This window comes from Centroberyx gerrardi, chromosome 8 (genome assembly GCF_048128805.1).
Source record: "Centroberyx gerrardi isolate f3 chromosome 8, fCenGer3.hap1.cur.20231027, whole genome shotgun sequence".
Lineage (NCBI taxonomy): Eukaryota > Metazoa > Chordata > Actinopteri > Beryciformes > Berycidae > Centroberyx > Centroberyx gerrardi.
In genome coordinates this window covers 8951192-8968979 of record NC_136004.1, presented here as the reverse complement: position 1 = coordinate 8968979, position 17788 = coordinate 8951192, and the positions used below count along the sequence as shown (strand labels likewise).

The following is a 17788-nucleotide window of genomic DNA, read 5'->3' as shown; positions in this document are numbered from 1 at the left end:
AGGGCAACAAGAGGACATGTGATGTCTGGAGAGCTGAGTTGACTGCTTACAGAGAAGAGCATGTTCTTCTTGTCCTGGTTGACGGCACGTGGGTCAGGCACAGGGTCGGTGTGTTTGATAACAGAGACAGACTCGCCTACAAAGACGACAGAGGGCAAAGGGTCAAATCTATTTGCATCCGTCTCTGCACAAGGTTCTAGGGAGAAAGTACGGACTTCCACACTCATCTCTGCAGAGGTTTCTACGGTGCAAATTATTCATGCTAACTGGAAAACTGAAAAAAGGACACAAAAGAACACTTGAGAATGAAGGTTTGCAATTATTTTCACTGATCATACACCTTAACTTCTTTAACATGTTCATGAAGCTTTCAATTCAAAAGCACATGCGCTCCTTGGAAAGAGTGTCATGATACAGCTCTGCTCCATTAATCAAAGTCAAACAGTCTTCTTAGCATGAATGATGGAATTGAAACCTCTGATTAGGGAGCTGGCGATTTATAAGCCTTTGTATGGAAATGAGCAACCTCATTTGTTCATCACGTGAAATGAGATGGACAAAAGAGTTCATAGCTAAAGCTATACAAAAAAAATACCTATGTTATTAGAGGCAAATGCGAAAAATTTGTCAAAAATGTCTGGCAAAGGAAAGAATTATGATGGCTGTGAACCCAGTAGTCAGCAGATATTTCTTACCGGTCAGAATGGACTGGTCTACCCTCAGGGTCGTTGATTTGATTGAACAGATGCGAATGTCAGCAGGCACCTTGTCTCCAACTAGAGTCAAACAGAGCCACAATTAGAGATAAAACACATAAAACACAACACGCTGAATTATTAAGAACATAAACACACAGAAACATCAACAGGGAAAAGCTAGAACAGTATACAGGATTTAGAATAGATGTACAAGGACATTTTTCTTAAAAGTCTGTAATTTGAAGCTCACAATAATGACAAAAAGCAGACTTTATGGTAGAAAATGGCCACTGCAATAAATGAGGGCCAAACAAATAATTTTTCCTGCCATCAGAAGATAAGTCAAAAATGTCAAGCGAGTCAACATGCTAATCAGTAATTTTGCTTTTCAAATATTGACACTGGTATCTATATACCACATGGTCCTGTATAGCCCCATGGGTAGAGCATGACACTAACCCTGCCAGGGTAAGGGTGTTTCATTCCCACTGGGTCCACCCATGCTAAAAATATATGCACTCATGGTACTGTAAGGTGCTTTAGATAAAAGTGTCCTCCAAATGGCATTTGTAATATTATGTTACTATGCTCGAACATAAGCTAAATAAAGACTGAATAGATGAGGCATTCTCTGCAGTCGCTCAGCATCAATGCAAACTGATGAAGCACAGCTCATTTCAGGCTGTCTGCTGTGCCACACAGCAGCAGAGCAGTGCTGCCATCGCTGTAGGGAAAGAGAAGGAGAGCCAAAGAAAGAGGAGGAAATGGAGGACTTGTGAGCCATAAAAGGCCTGTCTCAAAGGAAAAGGCCAATTTGGGCACATCTGAATTGCAGTGACCCAATTCAGCTTCCTAATAGTACATAAAGGCGATGGAAACTGGGGAAATGGCTCAGGCTATGGCACAGTTCCTTGTGCGTAATCTACATATAGGCCTACTTTGTTAAAAATGCAAATTGTGTCAGATAGATTTGAGCGACTCCAACCAAGAACACGGTAGGCTCACAGCTCAGAAGACAGACCCAAGTATGCAGGAATCTCACAAAACCAAAAAGCCAAACTTGAAGTCCTCTTAAAACAGGAGAAAGTTGAGGTGAAAACTCAAACCCCTGCATGGGAAAAGAGAATGACTGAAAATGAGGAAGGATGCAAAAAAAACGTACCAATGTCAGGATTCCCTTTTGAGGGAAATGCATACAGTAATCCAAACCCTCCTGTGCCCTTGAGAGAAGGGAGGGGAAAATAGCAATGGGACCAGCAATGTGCGCAGCCAAAAATGGGAAAAGTATTTCAATATGTTCCCCAATGCGCTGATCAGGTTTAAATGTGGACACATGATGGCAGCTGTTTCCTCATCATCATTACAGCACAGGAAGAGGTGGGGATACCAGCTACTGTCAGTCAATGGAGGACAAAGACCAAGCCCCAGTTCCTCTACACAACAGGAAAGTCTCTGAGTCTAAACTCTCTTGGAACTCATAACACTGTGTCAGCTTGCTAACCCTCCATTAACAAGCTGATGTCTCTAAGCTTTCACATATGTCCAACTTAAGACACATAAGGCTCATAACAATTAAGTGTACATCAACAGTCTTGGCTCCCTGAGTGCTGACATCCGACTGTGAGAGACGACCCGGTGAGTTGTTGGACGAGTGTCAACTCATTAGATGTCCCGACAGCGGTGCCAGGAACTCTGATCTGTCAGTGGGCATTCGCCAATCAAGAGACACAGTGACAGCTTTTCTGAGAAAGACTTGTGTCGAGCTCAGTTGCATCTTTAAACCATCTAAATGTGGAACAACGGGCGCAATGGAAGCTTCACTTCTGAGAAGGCAACGCAACCTAGCTCACAGGTGGAAGGATGCAGGCTTAGTTCACTTTCAATTCAACATATAAATTGAGACAGCAATTCACGTATTGATGATAGAGCCTGATAATTATACACTGAATATCTAAACCTTTTTTACAGCAAGAAGTTTTCAATTTTCAACTTCTGATGAAAATCCAGCTCCTCAGTTGACTAAACTGGACAAGAACAGATCACATCCCTGGGGATGAAAAGGACTGGCTTTGGCTAGGCAACAGGAACAAAATATTAAATGTTTCCCTTAGAAGTCACATAGCTTTACAACTACATCCTAGATGGTTGCGTAAGACTTCCTGTGCTCAAGTCATTACTTTTGAAGAAACACTGACAACTTGTGAGAGAGCGCTGAGACAAGACACATGGCTAGTAAGTCAGGCTGCTAACAATGGTACATGCTGGAAACGAGTGCTGAGTGTTATGGCTAGCTTTGTGCAACGCTGGCATTGTCCTGAAGCTGTGTTACATTGCAGGCCTGCTCTAGATGAACTGTGTGTGTATATCATCTGTCCCTTAATGTCAACATCCTACTTGGTAGCAGTCCAACTGTCTCCTCAAACATGACTGCTTTTTCACCTCCGTACTTGTCAACAGGTCAGAGACTCCAAACCTTTTACAGTGACAAAAGCTTTGAAATGAGACGCCCAGACTTGGCATGAGACATCGCACCCAATATGACTCGCAGAGGTCCCCTTCAAACAGCCCTTTCAACAGCAAGCAGGGCAGTCATAGTGCCAAAGCTGCCAGCTTTGACTGGCACCTGTCCCTGCTGTGTATTAGGGAATGGCGTGCGGTTCGGTAGGCTTCCTCGTGGCCGGTCAGGAGGCTGCATGTGCTGATGGCAGCTGAAACAAAAGGCCGAGCTCCTGCCATGTTCAAGAGTCTATTTCAGAAGCACAGTCAACAGGTGACACATCCTGCAGCTTTCCAACACCGCTTCTACGGCTTCTCTCACTGGCTACATTTACATGCCCACAATAATGCCACGATGGCCAATAGTTTGTGGAGATCAAAATTTACTACACAAAAGTTTGTAAGATGGAAAAATACTGGCCCTCTACGGTTCCTCCTTCTATGCTAAATGTAACAGTTAGATATAAACTAGTTTGAACTAGTTTGAATGAAATGTTTGGGAGCCTTGTGTACTAGAGAAGCTACATTACCATGACTCAGCATAGTCATTAAAAGGTAAGCTGTGTGCACTCCCTCATTTGAGCTCGAATAAAGCTTTTGTATCAACTGACCGACTTCTGAAGAGGTTATTTTTCCATGACAACTTTAACACAATAGTGTGATTAAAAGGTTTACATGATTCTATACAGTGACATATCCCCAAATAATCCGGTTTACATGTTTGCATGTGACATGGGGTTACTGCAAGGACTGAAATGGCAATGACAAAAACTGGCAGAACAACATGAGCTAGTCACCAACTACACATTCGCAACTTGCTCACACTGAGATTAAAAAGGTGAAAACATGTTCTGACTGGTCTGTATTTATGTGAGCACTCCACATCACTGCGATTACGCTTACTTTGACTAATGTCTCAGATTTGTCTCAATAATAAATGCAAAACATTTACAAATATATATCACGACTTGTAAATAAACAAGGGTGATCACAAATGTATTTTCCTGTCCGCAAACAAATGTGAAACAACTCTACATAGTATATTTCCAAATTGGAAGTTTAGTTTTGTTTCCAAGTAATATATTAATATAATACAAATTGCATTTGAAGTGCTTCATGTGCATATTTATGTAAAAAAAAAAACATGAGTTTATTGCATTTATTTTATTTATGTTGAATCTGTATTCACAAATCATCTGACACGTGTGAATTTGGTTGCAATTTTTTTCAGATTTTTGAAACATTTCTGGCAGAGATTCGGTCCTCCAATCCACAAATGTGTGTTGACTTCACATGCTGGTGGGAAGATCCGACATCTAGCACTTCCAAGTCAGCTGCTGAGCGTGTTCATGTGAAATTTCCAAGTAGGAAATTCGTTTTTTCAACATATCTGATAGCACATGAATGCGCTGCTCTTTAGCCAATCAGCAAAACAATCGCACTAACATAATCAGAATAATGTATTTACATGGGCCCCTCCTCGCATTACAATTGCATTTTTTGTGTGCATTTATGGTATTTAGTGATCAGTGTGTGCAAGTCTATCAGGGCAGGTAACTAACTTTTTTTTGCCCGTTGGTCACAGTGGCTCGTATGATTCACCAGTCGGTTTCACTATTTTGCTAGCCAATGAGACCAAAACAGAGCAGGATCTTTGAGTGATGTTTGGTTACCTAAGTGGATGGTGGAATAGACAAACATACCAACCACAGGTCTATTTTTGTGATAGTGTGCCATCACAAGTTACCACACAGCCTTTTCTGGGATAGGAGGTGCTTGTTCAAAAAGGAAAACTTGAGTGAAGAGTTCCACATTGTAGGAAGATGGCAACTCCGAAGAATGGACTGCAACAATATTTAACAACATATACCAACCACAGCAAAAATTGACCAACATTGGCCTACTGCCACACCAATTTACAGACTCACATGTGGCTGCTGCTGCCTTGGAGTTGATGTTCACCTCTGACCTTAGTTATGTCAGCAGCATCTCACCACCTTCCCCCTGAGATCCCAACAGCATCTGTTATGCATCTTAAGCAGTAGATTGGGCTTCTGCAACGGTTTCTGTTGCCATAGTAACAAAACCTGTCCCAGGATTGTGAGCACTGAAGCTCTTCTTGTCAAAATGAACTGGGAGCTTAGCAGTCAGTAAAAAGACAAAATGAAGATAAAGCTAGACATTGAAATCGACATCATATCTGTCAGTATTCTCACAGACCATTTTACAAGAGGTTTCACCGCAGCCTACAGTTATGTTGCAAATGAAACAAGGGGACAAGGATATGAACTTTGGACTTTTGACTTTCTGATTTACAGAGAAAAACATCTTGTGAAAACAGAGAGGCATTATAGAAAAAAAACATGTCTTAGCAAACTGGACGCAAATTAATAGATCTCCAACTTGATCTCCAACTTGATCTCCAACTTGATCTCCAACTTGATCTCCAACTTGATCTCCAACTTGTCCTTGCAACTTGTCATCACCATATGAAATATGTTTATGAATATATTGGCTTATTAAGAGGATGGCTGCAAACTTCCCGCTTACTGTTTAGTGGCCTTCTTATTATTCCCTCTCTAATATGAGGCTGCAGTGAGAACTACAGTGAATAGGAAACAGACATGCACAGGTGTGGAGGCGGGGGGGGTAGAAAGGTACTCAAGTTTCCGTCACTTTCCCCTCATGTCTTAAGGTCAACACTTTCAGTAGAGGCCCCTCATTAAACCCTGCTCTGGGTTAAAGTCTGACCTCACACCGTTCCACCTCTAACCAGACAGCATAGCACGAGTTCCCAGCAGTCAATGCAGTATATCTCAAGGTTAACAAGGCTAGCACAGTGGAATGAATGCAGCTACACAATCTGTACAAAACCAGCAGCAGCTTACTAAGGGAGGCTGGGTCCCCCTATAAGCAGCACATTTAACATTAGATATTTGGCGAATGCTTTTATACTAAGCGTACACAGTACCTTCAATGCATACATTTTTTTCAGCATGAGTAGCCCCAGTGAGTACTGAAAACTGAACTGTGGTAGTGCCATACTCTACCTATTGAGTTATACAATACCACGAACCAGGTGGAACATTAAGGGATGCAGACTTTGTAAACCCTACAGCAGTGGTTCTCAGCCATGTGGCATCAGTCTGGAGGTTTTCATTCCAACAAAACACTACACCAGGTGATTTCACTGATTAGTACCTTCGACCACAGAGGAGAACTAATCAATGAAATGAGCTGCTGCAGTGTTTGGTTTGAATGAAAACCTCCACACTCTTGCGTCTCCATGGCACACGGTAGAGAACCAGTGCTGCAAAGGACTTTACTACATCTGAGTTTTGTGAGAGTACAATTCTAGACTAGACTAGAATTGTATTTCAAGACTGTAAGCCATTTTGCTCCGTCTTGCTGACAAGTCGGGAACAGTGAACACCTGGCTGGACCAGACCTTCGTCCAAAGACAGTCCCTCAGTGACAACGGACGCTTGCCAGGCCATAGAAAATGCCACATGCTATCCATGGTGTCTGGAATCTCAGTGGAGGGTGTGGGTGCTGATGGGTAGGGTCTCTGTGCGTTGGGCTCGGTGGGGTGGGATCGTTATCCACAAAGCACTTCCCTATAAGGTCATCTCACGCTCCACACAATAGGAGCAGATGAGAGATCCTCCCCCTGTACTACCCCCCACATAGGCCGCTATCACTACCAGACTCCACAACTTCACATGCAGCAGAGAACAAACCCACTCAGCTCTGTTGCTCCGAGAAAAGGCACACATCCAAGTCTCCGAGCCCTCTACACCAAACTGTAAACTGGCAACATACACTATGTCCTGTGTTATGACCAGGGCAGGAAACCAACTTTTTATCCACTGGCTACAGTAGCTTGTGTACTCCAAATGTTAACAGCCAACTTCACTATTTCTTTACCCACCAAAGTGGTTGGTTGAGTGGAATAACTTCCAGCCACAGACTTCTCAGCATATGGATGGTGGCACTTTCCCATCCTGATTCCTTATTAAAACGAGTGCAAAGCTATATTAGCTTCTCTTTAGGTTTCAAATGTAAAAACTGGTAAAGCATTATTAACATGATTCTGTACGATCCATAGGATGATTCCAGAGTCCAAGCTACTCAGAGAAAATTAATGATCTTGAATGGCAGCGAATTAGTCGTTGGAAAAGGCCTGGGGTTAGTTTTGGTGTACCACTGCAGCATTAGTCAGAGGCACATTGCTGCGAAGAAAGCAGCTGAAGCAGGTCCTTTATCAACCCTGCAAGAGCAGTCAGAGGAATGGACAGGGCTGCAGACCGGCTTGGGTAGAACAGCCCAGACAGCCAACAGCAGCTCAGCGTCCCTTTATGTTTCCACTACTAAGATCAGACAGCTTGGGCTTGAAAAAGCAAAACTAAATCATAAAGATAGAACCACTGCAAGAAGAAAATAGTCTAGGCTAGAATAACGTCTGAGAAATGCATTACAGACAAAGGCGATGAGCAAAACAAATACTCTGCACCCAATTTCCAAGACGTTAAACACACTTGAGTGAGCCAGCCTCTTTAAGTGGCATGTCTGTGTCGTTGAGGCTGATGGGAGCTGAGAGGTGGGAGCAGGAGGCGGCGTTCAAACCCACAGCAGCCTGACAGGCAGCACCGGAGATCGGCTGCTCGGCTATTCTCCTCACGGCTGAGGCAGCCACAGAGGGCCTCTGCCTGTGTCCTCTGCCTCGGCTCAGCAGTGAGCTGGCCAGCATCTGCGTCATCACACTCCTCTTCTGCATGGCAGGGGGTCACTTTGGAGCTTTGGGAAACGTATTATTCATAAAAGGACAGCCTGACAGGAAACAATATGAAGGAGATTTGGAGGATTTGGGAAGTAAGCTGACTGCAGGAATAAAGCATCCGGTTTGCTGTCTACTGGGCTGCGTTTCGGAGTAAGGCTCAAGCTGCTGACAGCACAACCTCCAGTGACCTTCACCAGGACTGTTTAGATAACCAGGCCTATTCTATACAATAGGGGAGGGACATCATACCAAGTCTGTCTCACGTTTCTCTTTAAACCTAATCTAAATAATTTAGCTCACTAAGATCAGCTTTATCCACAACACATCATCAAAATGTCATGACTAGCATTCTCAACCAGAAACAAAATCTATGCAAGAATACATTTAGAAAATCAGTGGAAATTTCCTCCTGATACACTCGGTGCTACATTTGCCCTTGTCAAGGTTACTCTGGAGTCCTGCTGAACACTGTCCCACGTCACCCACCGTAACAATGTTCCCAAGAGCAGGATGGGAGGGGAGGGGCGGGACCAGACACCTGTCATCTTCACTACTGTCACTGCCTACTATAAATAAGGCATTCCTTAATCTAAACAGCCCTATGATGGCTAAAAATAAAACTACCACTACGCACAGAAACACACCGCATCACCTCCGGGGCTTAGGGTTAAACGGAGTATCATGATAACGCTAGTGCTTCAAGGACTCCGGCATTCCACAACACATCCGTCTCTGTTCATCCCTCTATGCAGCCGTACAGTATGTGTGTGAGCTGCGGGGAAAATGGTCCTGTCAGAATCAAAGCCTCACGTCCTCAGGCTTAGGATTTCAGCCACTGAAATACGCTGACTGGATTGCAGCAGCGTGAATCATTCCGGCGCTCGTTCACATGCTGCACTGGAGGAAAACTGTCTATGAGTTGGGAGGCTGCAGCTAAGGATGTGGCAGCGTGCGGTGCCGATAGGAGCAGCGAACTTCAACAGAGCCTCATCCAGGTTGTGTGTGGACACACCTGGGATGGCCGCAAGAGGAAAAAGCACACACACACACACACACACACACACACACAACGAAGTGGGCCTTAATACCACTTGTGCCCAGCCCTTTGAGACAATGGGTTAATAGGAGCATCTCAAAATACACCATTCTTGTAGGGTGAGTCACCTCTGCAGTGCCACTTGGGGGGGGGGGGGGGGGGGTTGTGTGAAATAGAGCTTGTGCTAAATGTAATCCATGACCATACCTGGATTCATATGCTCTGTTAAAAATAGACTTTACCTGAGGCAGAGCCAAATAGCAACAAAAAATATCCTATCTAAACACCAGATCTTTTAGTGGCTTTTTTGATCACCAAACCGGCTGCGTGAGACAATAAACTCCCTTTTACAGAGAAACAAATAATTCTTGATAGCAGCAGCTATGGCATTAAATTGACAATTTTCTGTGTATTACAAGGTTGACTCCTGTTTGGTCCATGTGATATTCAGATGGTACTTTTGCCTGAGAGGACCAAGGAACCAAACAACATCTTAACTTTTCACATTTTGGGCATTTAGGTGATGTTCTTAGCTAAGCAACCGCAGCACTCTTGACAGTAGTTGTAACAAGGGTTCCCACTGTGGCCCTGATTTAAAGTTCCATGACTTTTCCAAGAATTTCCATAACCAAGTCAGAGCGCTTCCATCAACTAAAAATATTCCTTCCTGGTTTGTTAATATAGTTTTTCAGATCAGAAAGGTTCAGTTTCCACTACAGCTTGCTGTGACTAAGTGGCGATACAATGTATAAAAACAGAAAAACATCATCTAATGGAATAACTGTGAAACAAGTCGTAAAATACATTCTGGTATATTCCTGTAAAGTGACACATTTGTAAAATTCCCTGATGTTCCATGACTTCCCTAGAGAATTTATCAGATTCCCTAACTGGAATACACCTCTCAAAATTCAATGATATTCCATAAATTGCATGGGACCAAAGGGAACCCTGAATGACAAATATTCCTACATCCCAAGAATGATCATGTATGACAGAAGAGCTAAGTAGAGAAATAAGAGCTGAAGATGATGGGTAGAAAGCATTTCGTCTTTCGATCAAGACAATCTTAGCACAGTCCATCTTAACACACGCATGACAAAGATCAGGTGAACTTACCAGCGACCTCCACGATGTCACCGGGCACGATGTCTTTGGCCTTGATCCTCTGGACAGTTTTCCTGTCCTGGCGGTAGACTTTGCCCATCTCTGGCTCATATTCCTTAAGGGCCTCAATGGCATCCTCAGCATTACGTTCCTGGCGAGGGGAAAATTAATTTTAGTGCCAACATTGCTGAATTGCTGAGAAGTATACCAACTGATAATATCAGATAAACTAATAAATGCATGTTAGTGGCACTGCCAGACTAAATGGTATGAGGGGATTCCCTTTTGAACATGCATGTTAAGTAAGCTAAATAGATAAAAGAACTCTATACCACAAGGAAAAGGGTCATTTGACATTTATGTAGGCATATAGCATAAAATATAGACATGCATGTGCATGCATACAGGTTTATTCCATAACTTGGATTTGGAGCGCTTAGTTGTCTGTTGGTGGCCAGCTTCCAGGACCCAATCACATCAGGGACGGCCAGCTACATCATTTCCTGTTCAGTGCAGTGACTTGGGGTGTGCAGGAAGAGTTTACCCCGTCTACTACACACAGTTGTTTACTGACTTTTCCTCAATTTACAATGGGAACAAGCTGAGACTATAAGTCACACTATTTTTAAACTACTATAAATTTTAATTGAAAATGTAAGTAGGATGTGGTCAGACAGACCCCCAAGGAACCACACACAGCGTGTTCCTACTGGCCAAGGCCCAATCCCACAAGCTTCTTCTCCATTAAGCCTCCTCTTGATTTTTTCCACTCTTATCCTTCACCAACATCTTACAGGAAAAATGCTTGAGTCGAGTGGACTGCCCACTCATTTTTTAAACAAAGAAATTATCTAACCACAAGAAAGAAAATAGCTTATTGATTGTATTAGCATAATAGCAAAGTGGCTCACAGATTAAGACCACTGATGACATTTAGATCTCCCAACTAGGCCAACAACTGACAGACTGCTCCTTCCCAAACAATTAGGGTGGCTATATGGACGGTAATATGGTAATACAATGGTTATACAACAAAGAGACAAAAATACCCGTTTCAATAAAATACTAGTCTAGAGCATTAATACTAGCAGTGGAAAATTTGTAATTTATAAATCAGGGTGGGCTGCCACTTTGATAAGTGGAATTTAGTGTAGTAGCAGCATGTCCACATTTTCTGAAATGTTGTCATTGACCCACATTCTAGACCCACATTCGTCTGCCTCTTTTACTCCCCATTGAAAAGCAAATGTTGTAACAGAGATGGCACGAACTACAGATCTTAGTCTGAGCATCACTGACAAGCATATCTGAGATATTTGATCTCTGCTGATGATCATACAGGCTCTAATACAATATTGCTTTCCACGTCCCGCAGTAGAGATAGGTACTGAAGAACAATACTCATCAATACCAGACTCATTTTTGGTAATGCGTTGATTTTAAATGCATCAAAATGTATAAAAAAATCTTCTTATAATGGGAACTGTTATACAGAAAATAACTTACTCTGTTGCATAATAATGAAATATAATAATAAAAATAATTGAAGTATCAGAACTGGCATCAAAACATTTCCAGTTATACCCAGACGTATTCCATAGATACACAGGAAATTTGATACGATCTAAATACGGTGCCTGGTGCTCCAGGATGTAGCATATTAGATCTGGAAGTTTCTCACCTGCCACACACCGACGATGGCATTGGCTATAAGAATGAGTAAGATTACAAAAGGCTCCACAAAGGCTGTAATAGTTTCTTCTCCCTCCTCAAACCAGGCCAAGACCTGAAAACAGAACAACAAACATGTCATTATTAATTAAAGACATTTCACAGAGCATGAAATTATATTACCCAGCTTGTCAGGTATCAATGTTCAGAGATGAGAAAAGGAAAAAAGCATGATAGAAAGCAAAAGAAGTGCCATATCCCATTAGAAATGAATGAGGGTTGTATATAAAAACTGAAATCCAGAAAATCACATCCCTGATTGTTGAAGACATTCATGTTGTATAATCACAAATTATGCATTTAAATGAATTGGACAGGTTTTCAGCTCTTACACAGAGGGCTTTTTGTGAAAGCAATATTTCTTTCCAATGTGAGGGTTTCGCTGTTTGCTTACAGCCAGAGGCACGATATCAAAGGCAGATATTGTCTGTTTTTAATAGCTGAGTATCATCCCACGCATTTCTTATATAAAAGTTCATGCACTGTAGTAAGAAATCAGATCACACAATTAAACCGAAACATTTCCTTACATATCAGACTCACACTTGGATAGATACTGTATGTAGCAGTGTCAATTAGAAGTATATACAGAACCTCCCTTTTCTGAACTTCAGTCATCTGAACTGACCACTTAGGTCACTTAGCAAAATACTATTATATATATATATAATATAATACGATTCGTAGGGTATTAATTCTGTTCACTGTGAGCAAGTGTTGATATTCTCCTGTGGACATTTGTAATTATTGACTTTTTAACTGCAGATTAGGCTGCACAGCCCATTTTTAAATGAGTGGGAATGCAGGTTTACTGATAAGCATTCAATGTAATTAAATAATCCAAACATCTCAGTCTCCCAGATAACCCCTCTTCAGATAAAGACAGCGCTACTGTGGCCGCAGCAGTACTGGGCTTAGAAAGGGTCTCAAATAGGTGGAACTACTTTGCCTTTCCCTTTCAGGCAGTGATACACTTTTGCCCATCACTAATGCCAATGCAGTTGCCTCAACATTGTTGCACTGATTAAACAGGAACTTCTCACTGCCAGGAAGAAGAAATTAACAATATTTTGCCCCTGAGTCTCATTTTATTTCCAGTTGCTGCGAATGTTGCCCTAAAATTGCCCTGTGTGTCATCACCATTAGTTAATGTCCCATAATGTAATAAAGCAATCAACCTCAGTAAGACTGAACTGGCTGCACTTGATGCCAAAGACTTTTTCAATGGCATAACTCAAATGGCAAGCATAACTCTTAATACTTGTGTCAATACCTTACAACAGAGGCATAGGGCTAAATATTAAAGTAGCCTGTCACAATCCAAACATTTACACTACTCAACCCGCCCTGAAGAAAAAACTGCTCTTTGCCTCCCTCACATGCAGAAGATAAAAACCATTTATAAGAGTTACTCATCTGCACAATGTCCTCTTATTCTAAGATAGCAGCAGGATTTCCATGACTGCTCTCTCAAAACCAAGCAGAATCACCAAACTGGCCAACAATTTAGTTTTTTGTTTCCAAACTGGACCAAGGCCTTGTAACACTTCATAACATCGATGCCTTTTTCTTTCATCCTTGAATAACTCCGTTGTCGCAGGACTAGATTATCTCTAAGTAGAGCTTGATTTGGCCGATCTATTCATACAACGCAGGCCGTTACTGCAAAGTAAGGAGTGAAAACTTTGCCCAGTATTAAAACAGAAATAATAGTATGGGAGCGATACAGCTTATGTTGAGTTGGGGTGTGTGCATTTGTCTGACTAGTGCCCTCCCACCGAGGGTCAGGGCCCAAATTTGGTCTCGAGTAGTGCTCTGTTCCCCTGTCAGACAGCAGCCACTGACACCTCTGTATCACCTGACTGGGCACTGCACACTACATACCAGCTCTACTAGCTGACACACGCAGACAGGGGGCCTCAATTATCAAAATGCTCCTAAGTATCTGTGATTCCAGTGTGCAATCATTTCAAAGAATATGGAAAAGAGGAAAATTGCATTAATTATGCATGCACTGCATGATGATAAAAATTAATCACAGTTTTTGACGCATTAGAAAAATTTACAAAGATAATGTAACCCACTGATTTTGGCATCTAGATCAATTTTTAATAAAATCATAACTTAGTTTAGATTTTGTCATCAACACAAAATTTGTACAAAAGAAGCAGTCATAGAGGAGGCCACATAACTCCAAATCTTACAAAATGAAACCACTTTCCAGGAATTGAAATAGAGAGCTAGCCAATACAATATAGCTATTAATATAAATATATGGCCTAAATGACATCACACTATCAAATAGCACTATTTGGCTATTTTAATTTGATTTAGCTTGGGAACGGGCTTGTACACCCCTCTGACGATATCACTTCATGACAGTACACTATCAAACATTTACCTTTCTAGCACTATGTAATGAAAAGTCAGAGGCAGAGAACAGGGGAAGTCATTACACAGCAACCATGCACGACAACTCAAATGTCTTACTTGGCACATGGTGATAGCAACTCAATAGCGGCTACTGCTGTTGTCACCATTCCTCAGATGGGCTGCTAGCCTTCTCAGCTGTTTGGCTCCCTAATCCGTGAGTGTAACCCCAACTGAGCTATACAAACTGAAGACGTTCACACTTTGCCACTATGCAATGCATAAACTTTCCCCTGCCATTCATCACACTGGGTTTAATAATAATCCCATCCGCCATTTGACTTCATATTATAAACACCAGCTCTTTCAGTGGGAAGAGGGAGGCTATCTGTCTGCAGTAGAATGCACTAACCTGCCTTTTGATTCCCTCTCCTTTTTAGATTATTTGTACATCATCTGTCTATTTTACCGGACAGGCTAAAGCAGGAAGCAGTGATGGGGGGATCGGGTGCAACGGCAGATCAAGAGCATAACTTGACATGTGCCTGTGCTTGTGACTAACAAAGTCACAAGCACAGGAAATGTGCCTATATTCATTCACTTGCATTCACTAAATTCAGAATGAGATGATAGATTACAAGTCTATAATGTAATGTAATGTAGTATAGAGTGATTAGTCTAGCAGCAAAAATATCTAGTGATATACTTACAAAAGATATACAGGCGGCCAGCAGAAGAATGCGAACAAGTAAATCCTCAAACTGTTCAACAACAAGCTCCCATAAAGATTTCCCTGCAGAAAAGGAGAGTTATTAAAAAACAATCCATTAGAGAGACATGTTATTACAAAATGATGGCAATAATATCAGTGACAGTGATTACCTTCCTCTGCTGGTAACTCTGTGTGCGTAGAGGGGGTCAATCCAGGAAACATACAGGAAAAAAGAGAAAATGAACAAGACAGTCAGTGGTGTGTAATTACTTTAAAAAATCTAACCTGAAGGATGCCTGATTATCTATTCCTGTTTCTCTTGTATAGGGACCTGGCTCCTAGAAAAGAGGAGCTCAAGCTCACTTAGGCTCTGCAAGGCTTAGGACCCTCACCTTGGGAGATCTAAATCCGAAACAGACAACACCTGCATATTCTCTGTTTCACTTCACGTTTTACTCAGTGATGATGTAGTCAGAGTGTCATACCGATTATCACTAAACTTAATGGGCTGATAGGGGCAGAGGTTTGCCCTGTATTGTTAAATTCAGTGATGGAGTGGTAAATGAAAAGGTGGGTATACTCCTGTCTGACAAACAACCACCAATATAAATTATATAGCATTAATTTATGTTTTTTCCTATATTCACATATCAGTTTGATACTAGTTACTATGATGTATATGATAAATTTACCTTGTGAAGATTGATGTCAGGATAAAAAGTTTAAAGTGTGTTTAGGTGGGTTTACCCTCCACTACACCCCTGGTTATATTAATATAAAACAGCTGTTAAGCCTGGGACAGGAGAGCTTAACTTTGAAGGATAGCGTTACTTCAGTGATCCTGTGACCTGTTCAGTGTCAAATGCCTGCCAGATCTGCAGACACAGGGCTGATGTGTTGCAGTTTTGCTTTCAACATGTTTAACAAGGTTACTATGCTCAACAATGTTATTGTGTTTAACATTACAATGCTCAACAATGTTACCATGATACCATGTTCAACATTATTGTGTTTACTAAGATTACAATGTTCAACAAGGTTACTATGTTCAACAATGTTACCACGATACCATGTTCAACAATGTTACCATGCTCAAAATTATTGTGTTCAACACTGTTACCATGTTCAACAATGTTACCATGCTCAAAATTATTGTGTTCAACACTGTTACCATGTTCAACAATGTTACCATGCTCAAAATTATTGTGTTCAACACTGTTACCATGTTCAACACTGTTACCATGTTAAACAAGGTTACCATGATACCATGCTCAAAATTGTTGTGTTCAACAATGTTACAATGTTCAACAATGTCGGCATGACACCACGTTCAACAATGTTATCGTGTTCACCAAAGTTACCATGACACCGTGTTCAACCACATTACGGTGTTAAACAATGTTACAATGTTCACCACAGTAATAATTAATTTGTTACTTTGCATAAGAGAGATGGGGAAACCCACGAGGTCATCAGTGATGACGTCAGCCAAATCACTTCATGGAGCCGGCCGGCAGATGTTGGTGACATTTACCCCACATACAGTATCGTCTACTCACACTGACTGTGTTACAGTGACTAAACACGTTTTGGAGCCGTTTCTCATTCACAACAATAGCATTAGTCATACACTTTGGTTTTAATTAGCGTACCGTTTAGGCCCCATTTCTCCTTCTGTCGTTTCACCTCGTCCAAGGCAAGTCCTGTGCTTTCATTGACGCAGAAATAACTGTAAACTTCTTCAACACTCTTCGTATGAGCGTTCTCCATGGCGGACAGTCGGCTCCTACCCACACAGCTTTACCGACAATACTCCTGTGTTGTACCCCCCGGCTCTTTAAAATGTTCAACCCTTCAAAAGAAGAAAGAGTTTGCCAACTGAGAGATGTGCATTCACACTCGGATAGCTATCGACAGCTACTGGCCGTAGACTGGTAACGTTAATAACTGAAACGTGTCCCCTGCCCCCTGTTAATGTTTCTCCGGGCAAAATCCAGAGAAATGTTTGGGTGAGCTAAATATCTCTGCCCTCTCTCGATGAAGATTACTTTGAGTGTCCTCTTATCTCCAAAAATGGTGGAAAAGAGTATGCAGCAGTCGCCCCTTTGAGGACTGCATTCACCCAGTCCAGTCCTCTGTCCTAGCCGTGCTTCGGTCTGCCTCACCGTGGCGCAGCTCTCAGTGTGGTACAGTGTGCTGATATTCTGGTTTTATCAAAGTGCCTCACTACTGCCCCTCTCCCCTGCCCTGCATGTGGAATAATATCATTGGACGAAAGGTGTCCGTTACGTTCAAACCGGGGAGATATGGAAAAACAGGAAGTAACCAGGAAATAGCACGTCGGCGGGGTACGGTACACACTCGTAGATTCCCATTCAAACCACGTATTTTTATCGTCAGTAAACAAAAATGTCAATATACATTTCTATTATTTATATTTTAGCCTTTATTGACGTCGGGCATATTCGGCTTCAGCACATGCGGCTGACTCCGTCGTTAGTGACCGTAAAACTGCAAGAATGTATAACTTTGTCATGCTAACAGACATAAAAAGCTACTGGTAGCACTGCCAGCTGTACCCTGCAAGTACCCGGATGACTACTCAACTCAAGGAAGCCAAATGTGACGTAGTATGGAAGCTGACAGCAGACATTAAAAAAAAAGAAATTCCCCCGGCCGCTGTCGGTTACCCTAGACCCACAGATGGCCAAGTTGGTCAACCATCCACGGTGCACAGGTAGCCAAGCCTAGCCACATCTAGATCAATGCTAAGACAACATAAACCTTCTTGTTCTGTCTTGAATGCCATGTTAAGGGTTATCATTTAAAAAGCACATCATCATCATTAGGCCTATAGC

At 42.0% G+C, this 17788-nt stretch overlaps 1 protein-coding gene across 1 annotated transcript in view; it reads right to left on the bottom strand.

Annotated features, from left to right (window-relative positions):
- The window catches only part of LOC139929367 (sarcoplasmic/endoplasmic reticulum calcium ATPase 2), a 28220-nt gene extending 11129 nt beyond the window's left edge, over window positions 1-17091 (bottom strand). Inside the window, exons 1-7 of the mRNA XM_071922223.2 lie at window positions 16583-17091; window positions 15101-15118; window positions 14929-15011; window positions 11799-11903; window positions 10130-10268; window positions 696-776; window positions 51-136 (exon numbers count right to left, since the gene is read on the bottom strand). Coding sequence (XP_071778324.1) covers window positions 51-136; window positions 696-776; window positions 10130-10268; window positions 11799-11903; window positions 14929-15011; window positions 15101-15118; window positions 16583-16700 — 630 coding nt within the window. The 5' untranslated portion in view covers window positions 16701-17091. The remainder of the gene's footprint in view (window positions 1-50; window positions 137-695; window positions 777-10129; window positions 10269-11798; window positions 11904-14928; window positions 15012-15100; window positions 15119-16582) is intronic.
- Between the last annotated feature and the right edge of the window lie 697 nt (window positions 17092-17788).